Here is a 14,986-nt window from a genome sequence, read left to right on the forward strand (position 1 = left end):
CGGCTGTCATCCGCCCAGTCGCCAGCACGGCCCCTCCCCATAGCCACGGCTGCATGAACAGCAACTCCTCCTGAATCCGTGAGACACATGCCTAGGCTGTTTCTCCTTTATTATCTGAGCCCCTGCCGTCACACACCTCAGTCACACAGGAACAAAGCAGCACAAAGGCCCTGGGCCCACTCCCCTCACGCAGAGCCTCGGGGAGCCGCATCTGACCAAAGGCTTCCCTGGTCCTTGGAGGCTGGTGCTCTCAGCTCCCCTGCCTGAGGACGCTGTAAACCTGCTCCAGCACGTGGCACAGGCCCTGATCCTTGGGCGTCCTGCTGGCCAGGGAGATCTGAAATAAGGAGGCCTGGTGCCTCAGGGCTGCAGCCTGCCAGGGGGCTCTCCTAACCCAAGCACGCAGCCGCGTCCCTGAAGCCACACCTCGAGGCCTAGGGACATCGTCCTTTGGGGGTGAGGTTCCTCCATACTTTACAAATCCTGCTCTTACACGCGCCCCCCTCTTGTGCTGAGGCCACCCCACCCACCTAGCGCCAGTCTGGGAGGTAACCAATGGCAGCTTTAAGCCCTGGTCACTGTTAAGTGTGAACAAAACAAGCAAACGTGTGAAGCTATTTCTCTGCAAAGCGAAGTGGGTAGTGTCTTCTGAGAACGACTCTAAGGCAGGACATATGTGGAGCCCCTGCCGACACGTCCCGTTTACCAGCGGTAGGGCCAGCAGGCTAGACAAACCCACTCCCAGCACCAGCCGCTCTGCTCGGTTCAGCTTTGCTGCTGCTTAAGATTCAGAACCCCTCCTGCACCTCCATGGGCGCCCCGGGAGAGGCAGGGCCCAGAGCAGCGTCTCCAGTTGGGACGTCCCAGGGGTGATGAGGCCTACGGGGCTTTTGCATTTTCATCTGCATGTCGATGGTGATGTCCACCAGCGTCACCACCCCCACGTGATAAAACACGACTTTTCTTTGGTAGCATTCATTTCTGACTGAAGTATTTTTGTATAGGCCCAGGTAAGAACTCACTTCTCTTCAAGCTGCCCACGGACATATTCAGTGGCGGGGGGGGGTCCCCGGGGCTCCCAGAGATCTTTATAAAAGGAGGGGTTTGCACAGGACTCAGCATGAGTCTTACCTTGAGCTTGTCGAGGTAGGTGTGCTCCTGGTTCCAAGGCTCCTGGAACCTGACGAGGTCAGGGGCGCCCTTGTAGAACTCCACCAGCAGCATCTAAGGAACGGTGGGGCAGGTGAGCCCCAGCGACCGCGCTTCCCGGGCCAGGCACTCAGGATACATTAGCGAGTGGGACAGACACTGCTGCCACCACTCGGGGGGCTCTAGCCGAATGCAGTGTGGCATGTAGACGTTACCCAGGTCCTGAAGAAATTAGGGGCTGGGCAGGAGGGCCCCCTGGAGGGGGAGACAGCTTCTGCAGAAGCAGCAGGCACACTGAATGTGATTATACCTGCCCCGGTCCTGCCATGGCTCCACGGTTTAGCCTTAGCCAGAACAGTAACATCAGTGAAGTCACAGGTGTGATGAACTAGCTCCGTTTGTTTACGTGCTTGCTCGCTATTTGTCCAAGTAACACCTGAGGTTCTCACGTGTCCCACTTGGAGAATCCCTGGCAGCTGCGGAGGCCCAAGGCGGGAGCGTCCCTAGCATGTTCCAGAACAGCCAGGAGGGCGAGGGGGGAGAGGTAGGAGGGGCTGAGGCAAGGATCTGGGACTTGACCCTAAGAGCCTGTGATTTTCAGGAGCGGAAGAGGAGCCTGACTAGGCCCTGATGTGGCCCGTTCAGCCAGCGCTTCCCAAGTCCTACAGTGTCATGTCCATCCAGCTGGGCGCCCTCATCTCCCACCTGCTCCTCCCAGGGCACCCACCCCACCCCCACCCACCTCACGCGGCAGTGAACTCACCATCTCATGAAGGACGTCATTAGTCAGGAAGCCATCCTGGACGTAGGCCATTTCCACGTCCATGGGGATGCCATAGTCACTGGGTCTTTGCTGGCAGAGACACATGGCAGTCACCACTAGCTACCCCCAACCCGGCCCCCCTCCAAGATGGCAGAGCACAGCAGGAAGTGCCCAGGGCTGGGAGTCAGAGAATTGATACTGCAGGCCTGGCTCCGCACTCGGATCAGATCCAGAGCCGCGCGAGACCTTAAAGGAACCCAGCAATGCGACTAGGGAGGCAGGGAGGCAGGGTGGCACCCACCCCACCACACACACAGGAGTGGCCATGGCTCCGGAATTCCTTTCTAAAGCTGATTTCTGACCCCGAGATGGACTTGGGGAATGAAACCAGACAGGGCTCAGGAAGGAGGCTACCTTGGTGCAAAAGCAGCACGCTACAGGTAGAGCACCCACCTTTTCAACAGTCCTCACACCCATGGCCTCAGAGCAATGATTATGTTCCCATTTCACAGATGAGAGCAGGCCCCAGCTCCCCAGATGAACCCTGAACCAGAGTACTGGCTTCCTGCTGCTAACAAGGCCTCCTGACCCCGCCCACACCCACACAGGGCCCCGCCCACGCCTCCCAGCCCCAGGCCTCCCCCCAGCAGCCCCGCCTACCTCAGGGGGCGGCATCACCCAGAAGGGCGAGATCTTGGACTCTGGGCCCGGGTTACCAGAGTAGTAAGGGGCTAGGGGAGGAGAGAGAGAGAGAAGGGGCTGGGCATGGAGGAGCGGTGGCCCGCTGGGGCCCCACGCCCGCCCCTTCCCGGGACTCACAGCAGAGCAGGGCGAGGCAGGGCTGGAAGCCATTGCTGGAGCCCTGCAGCCGCAGCTGGTAGTCCATCTGTGCATCGATGTCCTGCAGCGACGGCAGGGCCGGGCTGTACGGGTGGCTATGGTACCAGCCCACCAGGGACAGGCCCCGCAGGAGCAGGCTCTGGTAAATCTGGGGGCAGAGACGCACGGGGCCGGGGGCTATAGCAGCCCTAGTGCGCTCACGTGCCTGGCACCCATCCAGCCCCACGCAGCCAGCATTTAATGAGCGCCTGCTGTGTACCAGGCCTGAGGGCACAGCAGTGACACAGACACACCCTGCTCCACCCTCAGCGAGTCCAGTGTGTGGCGGGGGGACAGTCAACAAATAACGTTAAAAAGTTGCTGCTATATTCCCTGGCGGTCCAGTGGTTAGGTCTCCACGCTTTCACTGCCCGGGGCCTGGTGTTCAATCCCTGGTCGGGGAACTAAGATCCCGCAAGCCGAGTGGTAAGGCAAAAAAAAAAAAAAAGAAAAAGAAAAAACAAACAAAAATATAAACACCTCTCATTAAAGTAGGAGTACGCCCCCCCCCCCCCAAAAAAAAACAAAGATGCTCCTCACATAAATCTAAGGTAAAAGGTTATTTTGCTCACTGCTGTATCCTCAGCTCAAGAAACAATTCCCGGCACATAGTAGGCGCTCAATCAATAGTTAAATCAAGAGATAGGGTAAAGAGGAAGAAGTGGGCGGAGAAACATGTGCGCGCTGAATCCACATGCATTCTGTGCCCTGTGACAAGGTGAGTGTGGAGCGCAGGCGCGTACTAAGCACCCTATGAAAACATTAAGGACGGCAGCTAATACTTATCGGGCCTTTACCAGGTGCCAGACAGGCTCAGAGGGGAAGGGGCCAGCGGCGGCGTCTGTACACAAGGAAGTATGACGGTGGGGGTCACAGGTGAGGGGACCGGAGGTCACACACACCCATTTGCACCCTTACTGAGTGGCGACACGGTGCTAGGCGCCAAGACGCGGTAGCCAGGACAGCTGTGTCCGCGCCAGCCCTCCCCAGAACGCCGAGTCGCCGTGCGCCCCCTCACCTCCTCTTCCATGGCGGCCGCGGTATCCGCGTCCCCCAGCCGGCTCCGACAGGGGAAGGCTCTCAGCACCGTGAGCACTGCGCAGAGGCGGGAGAAGGCGTGGACATCGACCCCAGCCCCAAACAGCCCCCTGCCCACAGGCCCCAAATACCCACTCTGACTGTTGATGTCCCAGCGGCCGCCCAGGTACCCCACGACCTGGCTGCGGGTCAGGTGGCTGTGGAAGTCCTGGGGAGGGGAGGGACATTGGAAGACCCGCTCAGACTGCGCACCGCCGCCCCAAGGCCGTCCTGAGGGCCAGGGCCCTTGCGTTGTGACGGGGTCAGCCCACCCACCTCCTTCTTCATTCAGACATTGATTGAGTGCCTACTGTTCACCGGTAGTGAACAGAGCAGACAAGGTCTCTGCTCTCATGGAGCCGACCTTCCAGGGATCCTCTGGTGGGGGTGGGGTGGGGGGACACCCCCTGCCCAGGCCTGAGAGCCCCTGACCCCTAAGGGGCAAGGTAGGAGCTGGGCACACACCAGCAGGAACAGCACGTTGCTAGAGATGGCCACGTTGAACGGCTGGAACTTGTTGATAGCTGCGAAGGATGTTACTTCCACCAGGGTGTGCGGGTTCCTGAAGGAGCCAGGAGGGTTCCACAGCCTCAGGAAGCCCCAGGCCCTTCCCTCACCCCCACGCTGGCTCCCCAGCTGCCCACAGCCAGCTCGGACCTGAGGCCTTGTCTCCACCCTACCCCTGCCTTTGTTCCCCATACACCGGCAAGAGCTCACACCGATGGGGGTGAGGGTCCCGGCAGGCATGGGGTATATCTGACCTGGCAGAGTCTCGACTTCCCAGCATGCAGTAGCGCACAGGCACCCGGATCTTGTTTTCCACCCTTTTCCCTGGGGGCGTGGCCTCTGCGGGGTTGTGGGGTAAGAGGAAAAAAAAAGGCAGCGTCAGTTCCTTCCCCAGCCAGAAACTGGAAAATGAAGACCAGGCAGCCGGAGAAAGAAAAAAAAACAAAAAACAAAACAAAAAAAAACACTCCAGGGGCAGCCTTAAAAATCAGGCAAGTGGACTGGGAAATCAGGCGGCAGGTGAACAAATCAGGCAGAAGAGATTTAAAAACTCAGATGAAGGGCTCAGGAAGTCAGGTGAGGACCAGTCAACGGGTCAAAGAAATCAGGCGGCAGGGCTAGAAATCAGGCAACAGGGCAAAGAAATCCTATGGGGGAGCAAGGAAATCAGGCGGCATGGTGAAGAAATCCGGCAGCAGATAAAGAAACTGGGCAGTGGGACCAATAAATGTCGTATTAGAGCTTAAAGATGTCAGGCAGTGAGAGTGAAATTAGGCAACGGGGGCTGGGAAGTCAGCCAGGCATCTCGGGGGCTCTAAGGAAAAGAAAGGCCAGACTTGCCCCCAGCCTCCTCCCCCACCTGAGTTCTGTCGGCCTCCTGCCCTTCCTCCTCTCCTCCTCCCCCCACCTCTCACCAGGGTGGACAGGCTCCGAGGGGCCCTTCACCGGTGGTCTCCGACTCTTGTCTTCCGCTGAGGCTCCTGTCAGAACCTCCTCCTCCTCTTCCTCCATCATTAGCTCCTCCTCCTCTCCTTCGCTGGCCGGGCTCTGGCGGGGTCGGGGTTGGGGGGACAGCGACGGGACTTTCAGCTGGCTGCTCCCTACCCTCCCGGCAAGTTCCACAGAGACCTCTGGCTGGCCTGAGCCTTCGGTTCCTGTCGTTGCCCCAGGTGCCCACTAGAGGGAGGGAGTGAGCAGAAACAATCTAGGCTGTGGACTAGCCTCCCAAGTTCGAATCCCGCCTCTGCCTATTACAAACAGACTTCGGGCTCTAGTCTCCTCATCTGTAAAACGGCACAATGACCTCCAGCCCCACAGGAGTGGCGTAAGGGTGAAAGAGAATGCGTGCAAAGCATTTAGCATATGCCCTGTAGCTCCATTCATCCAGCAAGCAAGCCAGCACTTTGCATGGATTATTTTACCAGATTCTCTCAATAACCTCTCCCCCTGCTCTCTCCTCAAGAAACCTTGCCGAGGTGACCTCTCTGTGTCCAAACACAATGGTCACATCTCAGTCTCTGTCCCCCTGCCCCCCTCTCGGCAGCATCTGCCCGGGTCAGTTCCTCTCCTCCCAGAAACTCCTCAGGGAACCCCCCAATCACCTGGCTTCCCTCCCACCTCTCCTGGACCCCATTATTCTCCCCCATCTCACTCGCTGGCCCAGAGCTGGGTCCTCGGGCCTCTTTCCTTCCCCACCCACATCCCTCCTGGGTGGCCTCCAACCCCATCTACCCCCTGAACAACTGCCCAGTCTTGACTCCAGCCTGGGGCTCTCCTGAGCTCCTGACTTGGGGTCCAGCTGCTCCTTGACATCTCCTCGTGGGGGGTTCACACTCAACATGGCCACCCTGCCCCAACCATCCCCCCAAACCTGCTCCTCCCCACATCTCTGATGAGGGCAATCCTGTCTACCCACTTGCTCAGAACGAAACATCTCCTAACACCAACATCAGATCCATCAGCACATCCCATCAGATCCACTTTCAGAATTAACCAGAACTTGCCCACTTCCTCCCCCCTCAATGGCTGTCCTGGTCCACCCCATCATCAGCCACCTGGATCTGTACAATCACCTGCACCCCGATTCCCCGGCTCCTACTCTCACGCCCTGGCCCCAGTCTGTCCTCCCTACACCCTACAGCAGCCACCAGAGGGCGGCCGTGAGCACCTGAGTCAGGTCCCGCCCCCTCCTCTGCCCACAGCCCTCCAGGGCTCCCACCTCCCTCAGGGTAAAAGCCCAAGTCCACCCCGCAGCCCATGAGGTCCTGCACGACTTGCCCCTGTCCTTCCCCCGCCGGCCCTGGTCCTCACCTCCTCCCTCTCTGCCCTTTGCTCACTCTGCTCCAGACACACTGGAGCCTCACTGTTCCTCAAAAACACCAGCCACAGTCTAGCCTCAGGGCCTTTGCATGTGCTGTTTTCCAGAAAGCCTTATGGCTCCCTCCCTCCCCTCCTTCAGTTCACTGATCAAATGTCACCTTCTCAATGAGACCTTCCCTGACCACCCTAACCCTCCCACCACTCCCATCCCCTGCCCCTGCTTACTTCCGCCAACGTACAGTAAGGTGGACTTATTTGTTTCTCTCTCCATGAAGGCAGAGATTTTTTCTCATTTTGGTCTCTGTTTTATCTCCAGCACCTAGAAGAGGGCCTGGCACACAGGTGGCATTTACTAAATACTTGCTGAATTAATAGCCCTATGGCATACTGTGAAAGTTCGTTTTAAAAGTCAACTTGGCTAGGATATAGTACCCAGTTATTTAATCAAACACTAGTCGAGGTGTTGCTTTGAAGGCATTGGGTAGATGTGGTTCACATCTACAATAAGTTGACTTTCAATAAAGAAGATTACCCTTGATAATGTCAGTAGGCCTCATCCAATCAGTTTAAAGGCCTTAAGAGCAAAAACTAAGGTTTCCTGGAAAACAAGGAATTCTACCTCAAGACTGCAGCATCAACTCTTGCCTGAGTTTCCAGCCTGCCAGTGGCCCTAAAGATTTGCCAACCAGGTGTGTGTGTGTAATACACCTGGGTACCGTTATCATCTCTATTTTACATATGAAAAAGACTAGGAACCCAGAGAGGGTCCTTGGCCAAGTTCAACCCAGCTGGTAAACATTCAAAGAATATCTATTACTATCATGGCATTCAAGACCCTCCCAGATCTGGTCCCTGCTGATGTCTCCAGCCCCTTCAGCTACCAAGGCATCTGAATGTCCAGCTGCATCAGCTAATAATGGTTCCCTAAGCAGCATGTGTTGCTTCATGCCTACAAGGCTTTGCATATGCCATCCCTTCCTCTGGAAAACTCTTCCATTCACCTTTCTCTGACCAACTCCTGTTCATCCTTCAAGGCCCCAGCTCCAACATCCTCTCTCTGGGTACTCCTTATCCAACAGTGAGTCAGGGAGGCTGAAGGACGCACCTCATCGGCGGCAGCTGCAGGTATATGGAGCTGGTTTCGCCGGAGCCAGGCAGCCTTGTACTTGTCCAGTTTCTGGCCCTTGTACTTGACAGAGGCCCAGCCACAGCCAGACTTCTTGGCTGGGTTCACCAGCTTCTTGCAATGGGTGGCCCAGGCGCTGGGTGAGTTGAACACCTGGCCCGTTTCCTGCCATACAATCCTCCCATCGGGCTGCAGGTCTCCCACGAACTTCTTCCCCTGCAGTGACAGTGGGCTGGCTGGGCCCAAGAGCTGGTACCCATCAAGACCCCTCCTCTGGGAAGTCCTCCCTGACCCCATGCTGCTTCCCAGGGTTTGGTAACCACTTCCTGCTTCCTTCCAGGAAGGCTTCCAGCTTAGGTACCATCCCAATCAGACTGGATTGGAACTGTCCAGTTATATGACTGTCCCCCCTCCCTTCACTGGACTGTGAGCCCCAAAGGGCAGGAACAGGGTCTGTCTTGATCTCTGCTGTGTCCCTAACACCCAACACAGCCTGGCACACAGCAGGTGTTCAATTCACAAATCGCTCCCACTCACAAAGAGCACAACAACGACAGTAACAATAATAGTAATAATAGCAAACACTTACAAAAAGCACTTACTGTGTAGCAGGCATACTGCTGAGCACTTCATTCATTGAATCCTCACGCAACCCCATGGGAGGAAAGAAAATCCCATTCTACAGATGGGAAAACTGGTATACGGAGAGGTTGAATGAGATCACACAGTCAGGAAGGCACTAGTGTCCTCTCTGAATGAAGTGTTTGGTAAACAATGTTCTCCCGACCAGAAGGGCTCGTGCTGGGTCAGGATGCTCCGTACCTCAGTTTCGCCTCCCCACACCGGGGATCGGCCTGCGGCAAGAAAGCACACTGGACTCTGGTTTCCCCTTTTGCACCAGCTAGGATGGGATGCGGCTAGGGGGTGCTCACCAGATAGTAGATGGACAGCACCCCGGCGCCGGGCTCCAGCAGCGCGTCTTTGAGGAGCACCCGCAGCGTGACCGCGCGCCTGGTGAGCGCGCTCCCCGGCCCGCCGCAGCTCAAAAAAAACGCCTTGCCGGCCCCCCGCCAGGCCCGCCGTACCTGCCATGGCCGCTCAGCCACACGCCCAGCGCGCCTCTGGTGCTTTCTTCCCGGCACGTGACGCGGCTCTGCCCCGAGCGGGAAGCGCCCCAGCCATTGGCCGCCGCCGGTGGGCGGGTCAGCAGGAGCGAGCGGGGAAAGTCAGGCCTCCGGCTTGCACACGCTGGAGAAAGAGGCGGCGGCTCAATCCTCCGGGACCATTCGGAAAACTGAGGCCTGAGGCCACCTTCCATGGGAGGGGGGCTGGTAGCCGAGAGTTCAGGGTACCATTGGGGAAACTAAGGCCGGGGACTTACGGTTTCGGAGAACCAATGACTCCACCCGAGGCCATAGCCTACAGGATTGAGGCCTGGGGCTGGGGGACAAGGGTGGCTCAGCCCACTACGACGACCGAGGAAATTGAGGTCCGCGGCCACTCCTATTGAGGGACACACAGGCCTCGGCTGTTGGGACCGAGGAGACACTGAGGCCCGGGAGAATGAGCCACACTGCCCTGGGGCTACGGGATGGAATGGGGAAGCAGCCCCGCGCCGCGACTGTAGATCGCCCAAGCCGGGCGGCAGTCTCTAAAGGGTTAACTTCCACCCTTCCCGGCGGCCCTCGACTGATTCCATGATTGGATCACAGCAGAGCCAGCCAACCAATTAAAACTGGGTTATTTCATCTTCAGCCAATAGACGGTAGAGGCTGGATTCCTTCCAGCCAATCAGTGTTAAACTGCTCCTCCTCTAGCAGTCAGCAGGAGACTCCGGCCTCACGCATCCAATCAGTTGTAGGGTCTTGTCCTCAGCTAGCCAATCAGCTCGCGGGTCAAAGCTGGCTCGTGGCCTCCACCCCCCACCCAACCCTAGCGCTTAGTGCATGTGGGCTGAGCCCAGCTAGTGCGCCGCACAACTGCAGCCCTTTCTTTTCTCGGTGGCCTCTGTCCCGGGACCTCCGCTCCGAGGCGCAGGGCCACCTCCCAGCGCTGGGACTCACCAGCCCCTCGCAGGGCTTAAAGCCCGGGGTGGGGGCTCCGTTAAGCTGCAGGGCACCTTTGGCTGGGCTCAGCCGCATATGGGTGTACCCGACCCGGGTCTGGAAGAGGGGACGGGCTGTTAGGGGCGGGGGTGTCCAGCCAGGATAATCTGGAATCAGACTGGACCTGGCTCCAAATCCTGTGCCACCACTTCCCAGCTCTGTGACTTTGGCCAAGTGTCTCCATCTCCCTGTTGCCTCCTGGGGATAATAATTCCTACTTCAGAGTTGTTAAAGACCAGGGCTTGACAAAGAGTAAGAGCTAGGCAATGTGAATGATTATTATTACTCATGATGAAATAAAATTTGTATTTTAAGGCAGGACAAGAAAAAGTAAACAAAATTCTCTGTTTGTTTGGACCTCCTTCCTCCCTCTCTCCCCAATCTGCATTACACATTAACCAGTGATCCTCAAACATGGGAAGATGGGAATGCCTACTCAACAGTAAATGTAACTTCTTAAAAGAATAGTGTTCTTTCCCAGCTCTGTAGGGGATCAGGATGATTTGCTCCTCCTTTTTAATGGCTCACGGGCCCAGCCGCTCCGCGGCATGTGGGATCTTCCCGGACCGGGGCACAAACCCGTGTCCCCTGCATCGGCAGGCGGACTCTCAACCACTGCGCCACCAGGGAAGCCCGCTCCTCCCTTTTTACGGGCTTACCTGGACTATCTATCCTTGGTGAACTTTATGTAGAATATCAGTATGTCATTTCGATGTATGATCCTTTGTCTCAAGGCGGTCCAGTGGTTAAGACTCCATGCTTCCACTGCAGAGAGGGCGCGTTCGCACCCTGGTTGGGGAACTAAAGATCCCGCATGCCCCGTGGTGCAGCGTAAATAAACAAACAAACAAATAAATAAATAAAATGTATATGACTGTGCCTTCAGCTTCTAACAGGCAGAACAGCTCTCAGCACTTTCTGAGAATCTGCTTCCTCTGTTATAATCCTCAGTTTGGCTCAAATAAAATTCCCTTTTTTCTTCTTCTTAACTTGATAGTTAAATTTCATTAACACTCACTTTGTGTCCAGTCCAAACCTCCTTTTGGAGTCATCTCACCACCCACCCAGGAGCTAGCCATCAACTATGCATTCCCCAGCCCCTTAGACTCAGCAGAGCTCAAACTGGCCCGTTTATTCCCCCATACCCTTGCCTACTTTCTCTTTGGCTCTCTTATAAAGCCCAGGGCTGGATCTCGAGCCTCTCCCATCTGGATCATTTCCTAGGGACTCAGGCCTCCACACTCACCCACACCCTGTCCATCTCTCACCCTGGCTGGCCCCAGAGAGATCTTTATAAAATACAACTATGACCACCTCCCTCCCCATTGCCTTTGATAAATAAAATTAAAACTAACTGCTGTGTGGACTTCCCTGGTGGTGCAGCGGTTAAGAATCCGCCGGCCAGTGCAGGGGGCATAGGTCCAAGCCCTGAGCCTAGAAGATCCCACATGCCGCAGAGAAACTAGGCCCGTGTGCCACGACTACTGAGTCTGAGCTCTGGAGCCCACAAGGCATAACTACTGAGCCTGTGCTCCTAGAGCCCATGCTCTGAAACAAGAGAAGCCACCTCAATGAGAAGCCCGGGCACAGAAAGGAAGAGAAGCCCCTGCTCGCCACAAGTAGAGAAAGCCTGTGCGCAGCAACAAAGACCCAACACAGCCAAAAATAAATAAATAAATATATTTTTTTAAAAAAACCATAAATAACCTAACTGCTGTGACCTTATTAACCATTTACAGCACCCCTATATGGCAGATAGTATAATCAACATTACCAGACAGTTCAGATGAAGAGGTTGCCCAGACCACACAGTTCTTGAGCAGATTCCAAAGGCTATTCTTTGCTATGCGTATAAAGTCCAGGCAGCCTTATAACTATGAAAGAAATTGAATTTGTAATTTTAAAAGTCCCCAAAAAGGAACTAGGTATCTTCAAGATTCATAAATTCTTTAGCTACACGTTAATTTCTGTAGCAGACCTGGCAAGTATTTGAGGTCAAAACCCTATGTGTTTTAAAAAAATGTTTTTTACCCTATGTGTTTAAAAAAATATTTTTTACCATGCTAATAAAAGTATTCATTTGCTTGTGAGGAAAAAAAAAAGTCCCAAAAAAGAAATCTCCAGGCCCAGATGGAGAATTCTATGAAGGTTCAAAGACAAATTAATACTATTTTACATATTCTCTTCCAGAAAATTGAAGAGGGAATATTTCCCAATTCATTTTTTTTAAAGATCTTTTTGATGTGGACTATTTTTAAAGTCTTTATTGAATTTGTTACAATATTGCTTCAGTTTTATGTTTTGTTTTTTTGGCCGCGAGGCATATGGGATCTTAGCTCCCTGATCAAGGATCGAACCTGCATCCCCTGCATTAGAAGGCAAAGTCTTAACCACTGGACCACCGGGGAAGTCTCCCCAAGTCATTTTATGAAGCTAGCATCTCCCTGACACCAAAACCAGATAAGAAGAGTACAAAGAAAGAAAACTACAGGATATACCTCATGAATCCAAACACAAAAATCCTTACCAAAATATTAATAAATAGAATTCAGCGATACATAAAAAGAATTATATACATCATGACCAAGTGAAGTTTATTCCAGGGGTGCAAGGCTGGTTCAGTATGCCAAATTCAGTCAGTGTTTTCCACCATATTTAAGAGACTGTGGTGGGTGGAATAATGGTTCCCTGAAGGTGTCCATGTCTGAATCCCCAGAGCCTGTGAATATTTATGTTACATGGCAAAGGGGATTTAAGGTTGCAGATGGAAGTACAGTTGCTAATCAACTGACTTTAAAATAAAGAGATGATCCTGGGACTTCCCTGATGGTCCAGTGGGTAGGACTCCACACTCCCAATGCAGGGGGCCCGGGGTTCAATCCCTGGTCAGGGAACTGTATCCCTCATGCATGCCGCAACTAAGAAGCCCGCCCACCACAACAAAAGATCCCACGTGCCGCAACTGAGACCTGGCGCAGCCTAAATTAATTAATTTTAAAAAATAAAAATAAAATAAAGAGATGATCCTGGACGATCTGCTGAGCCCAATGTAATAACAGGGGTCCTTAAAAATGGAAGAGAGTCAGGAAGAGATAACTATGGAAGAAATTCAGAGTGATATGATGTGAGGTTCCTACCCACAGTTGCTGGCTTTGTGGATGGAGGAAGGAATGAGGAAAGCTTCTAGAAGCTGGAAGAGGCAAGGAAATAGATTCATTCTTTGAGCCTTCAGAAAGGAAAACAGCCCTGCCAACACCCTGATTTTAGCTTTGTGAGATCCACGTAGGACTCCTAACCTACAGAGCTGTAAGATAATACATTTGTGTTGTTTTAAGCCTTTAAATTTGTGATAATTTATTATATCGACCACAGAAAACTAACACACAAGCTAAAGAAGAAACATCATAAGAACGTATCCATTCATGCAGAAAAAGCATTTGACAGAATTCAACACCCACTCATAATAAAAACTCTCAGCAAACTAGGAACAGAGGGGAAACTACCTCAACTTGGAGAAGCACGTCTACAAAACTTCAGTTAACATTGTGCTTAATGGTGAAAGACAGAACACTTTTTTTTCTTTTGCCACGCCATGTGGCATGTGGGATCTTAGTTCCCCCGACCAGGGATTGAACCCGTGCCCTCTGCAGTGGAAGCATGGAGTCTGAACCACTGGACTGCCCGGGAAATCCCACTTTTCCCCTTAAGACTGGGAACAAGGCAAAGATGTCCACCCTCACCACTCTTATTCAACAGAGTCCTGGAATTGCTAGCCAGCACAATAAGACACGAAAAGGATATAAAAGGCATACAGATTGGAAAGGTGGAAGACATGCAACTAACCCTATTTGCAGATGACATGATGGCCTGTGTACAAAATCACAAGAAATCTACCAAAAACGCCCCTTGAACTAAGAAGTGGGTTAGTTCAGCAAGGTTATAGGATAAGAGATCAGCACACAAAAATCAATGGCATGTCTGTATGCTAGCAATGAACGTGAAAACTGGAACTAAAAGTACAATGGTGTTTATAATTACTAAGGAAGGAAGGAAGAAAGAAAGAAAGAAAAAGAGAGAGAAGGAGGGAGGGAGGAAGGAAGGAAGGAAGAGAAAGACCATGTCTGTGGGTTGGAAGACTCAACACAGGACATAAAAGATGTCAAGTCTCCCTCAACTGATATACAGGTTTAGTGCTATTCCTGTCAAAATCCCTGCAAGATTTTTGATAGATACAAACAAGATTGTTCTAACGTCCAGGTGGCCTAATGGGCTTCCTGGACATTGTATCACTCTCTGGTCTCACCCCCTCACCACTCTGGCACCAGACTCCGTTCTCTCCCTTCCAGGCCTTTGCTTAGGCAGGCCCCCTTCCTGGTGCCCTGGCACTGACAGCTCCCAGCAGCTCTCTCCTCTGTTCCCTTACTCCAGCCAGGCCTCCCTGACCTCTTTGGGGCACCAGAGAGGAGGGGATTTCCCTAAGATATCGGGACCTGCCCAGGCCCAGCCCCCATCCAGCCCTGGCAGGGGAGGGAGCTCGGGAGCTGACAGAAGAGAGGAAATTCCCCTGGAACCTGTTTCTCTGCTTCCTGGCTCAGCTGGGGCACCCACTGGAGGGAGAGGCCAGGCCAAAGACCCGGCCCGCCATGGCCTTGGCCCTGAGGCCACCCCGGGTTCCCAAGCCCAAGAGCAGCCTGCCCTCACACTACCACGAGAGCTTCCTGGAGAAGAAGGGACCCCGAGACCGGGTAAGACGGGCCAGGGAGCTGGCGCTGCTGGGTGGCCTAGGCAGGTGCAGCACCTCTCTGAGCCTTGACCTCCGCAGCTGGCCCAGGATAATGCGGTGGGTGCTGGGCGGGGCGGGGCATGGACTGGGGGCTGGGAAAGGTTACGTCCCTCTGTCTGTCTGTCTCTGTCTCTCTCTGTGTCTCTGATTCTGACCTGAGCTCTTTCTCTTTCTCTTTCTCTGTATTTCTCCCTGCCTGGCTCCATCTCTTTCTGTCTTGGTCTCTTTATGTCTCTCTCGGATACAAACAGGATCAGCGACTTTACTCCAGGAAATGG

At 53.9% G+C, this 14,986-nt stretch overlaps 2 protein-coding genes across 3 annotated transcripts in view; one reads left to right on the top strand and one right to left on the bottom strand.

Moving 5' to 3' along the window:
• Positions 1-92: 92 nt before the first annotated feature.
• MPND (MPN domain containing) lies at positions 93-8,858 on the bottom strand. Its single transcript, XM_024745754.1, has 12 exons — positions 8,753-8,858; positions 7,800-8,036; positions 5,290-5,422; positions 4,630-4,714; positions 4,334-4,430; positions 3,965-4,037; positions 3,810-3,886; positions 2,732-2,900; positions 2,573-2,643; positions 1,913-2,002; positions 1,132-1,224; positions 93-337 (listed from the first exon to the last, which is right to left on the bottom strand). Exons 3-12 carry the CDS (start codon positions 5,387-5,389, stop codon positions 251-253), a joined length of 942 nt encoding a protein of 313 aa, XP_024601522.1. The 5' UTR covers positions 5,390-5,422; positions 7,800-8,036; positions 8,753-8,858; the 3' UTR covers positions 93-250.
• A 5,637-nt stretch (positions 8,859-14,495) lies between these two features.
• Positions 14,496-14,986, top strand: part of STAP2 (signal transducing adaptor family member 2) — a 9,457-nt gene continuing 8,966 nt past the window's right edge. For both annotated transcript variants that reach the window (XM_024745908.1, XM_024745909.1), the window contains exon 1: positions 14,496-14,670. In XM_024745908.1, coding sequence (XP_024601676.1) covers positions 14,569-14,670 — 102 coding nt within the window. In that variant the 5' untranslated portion in view covers positions 14,496-14,568. The remainder of the gene's footprint in view (positions 14,671-14,986) is intronic.

This window comes from Neophocaena asiaeorientalis, unplaced genomic scaffold, assembly GCF_003031525.2.
Source record: "Neophocaena asiaeorientalis asiaeorientalis breed wild unplaced genomic scaffold, Neophocaena_asiaeorientalis_V1.1 scaffold357, whole genome shotgun sequence".
Lineage (NCBI taxonomy): Eukaryota > Metazoa > Chordata > Mammalia > Artiodactyla > Phocoenidae > Neophocaena > Neophocaena asiaeorientalis.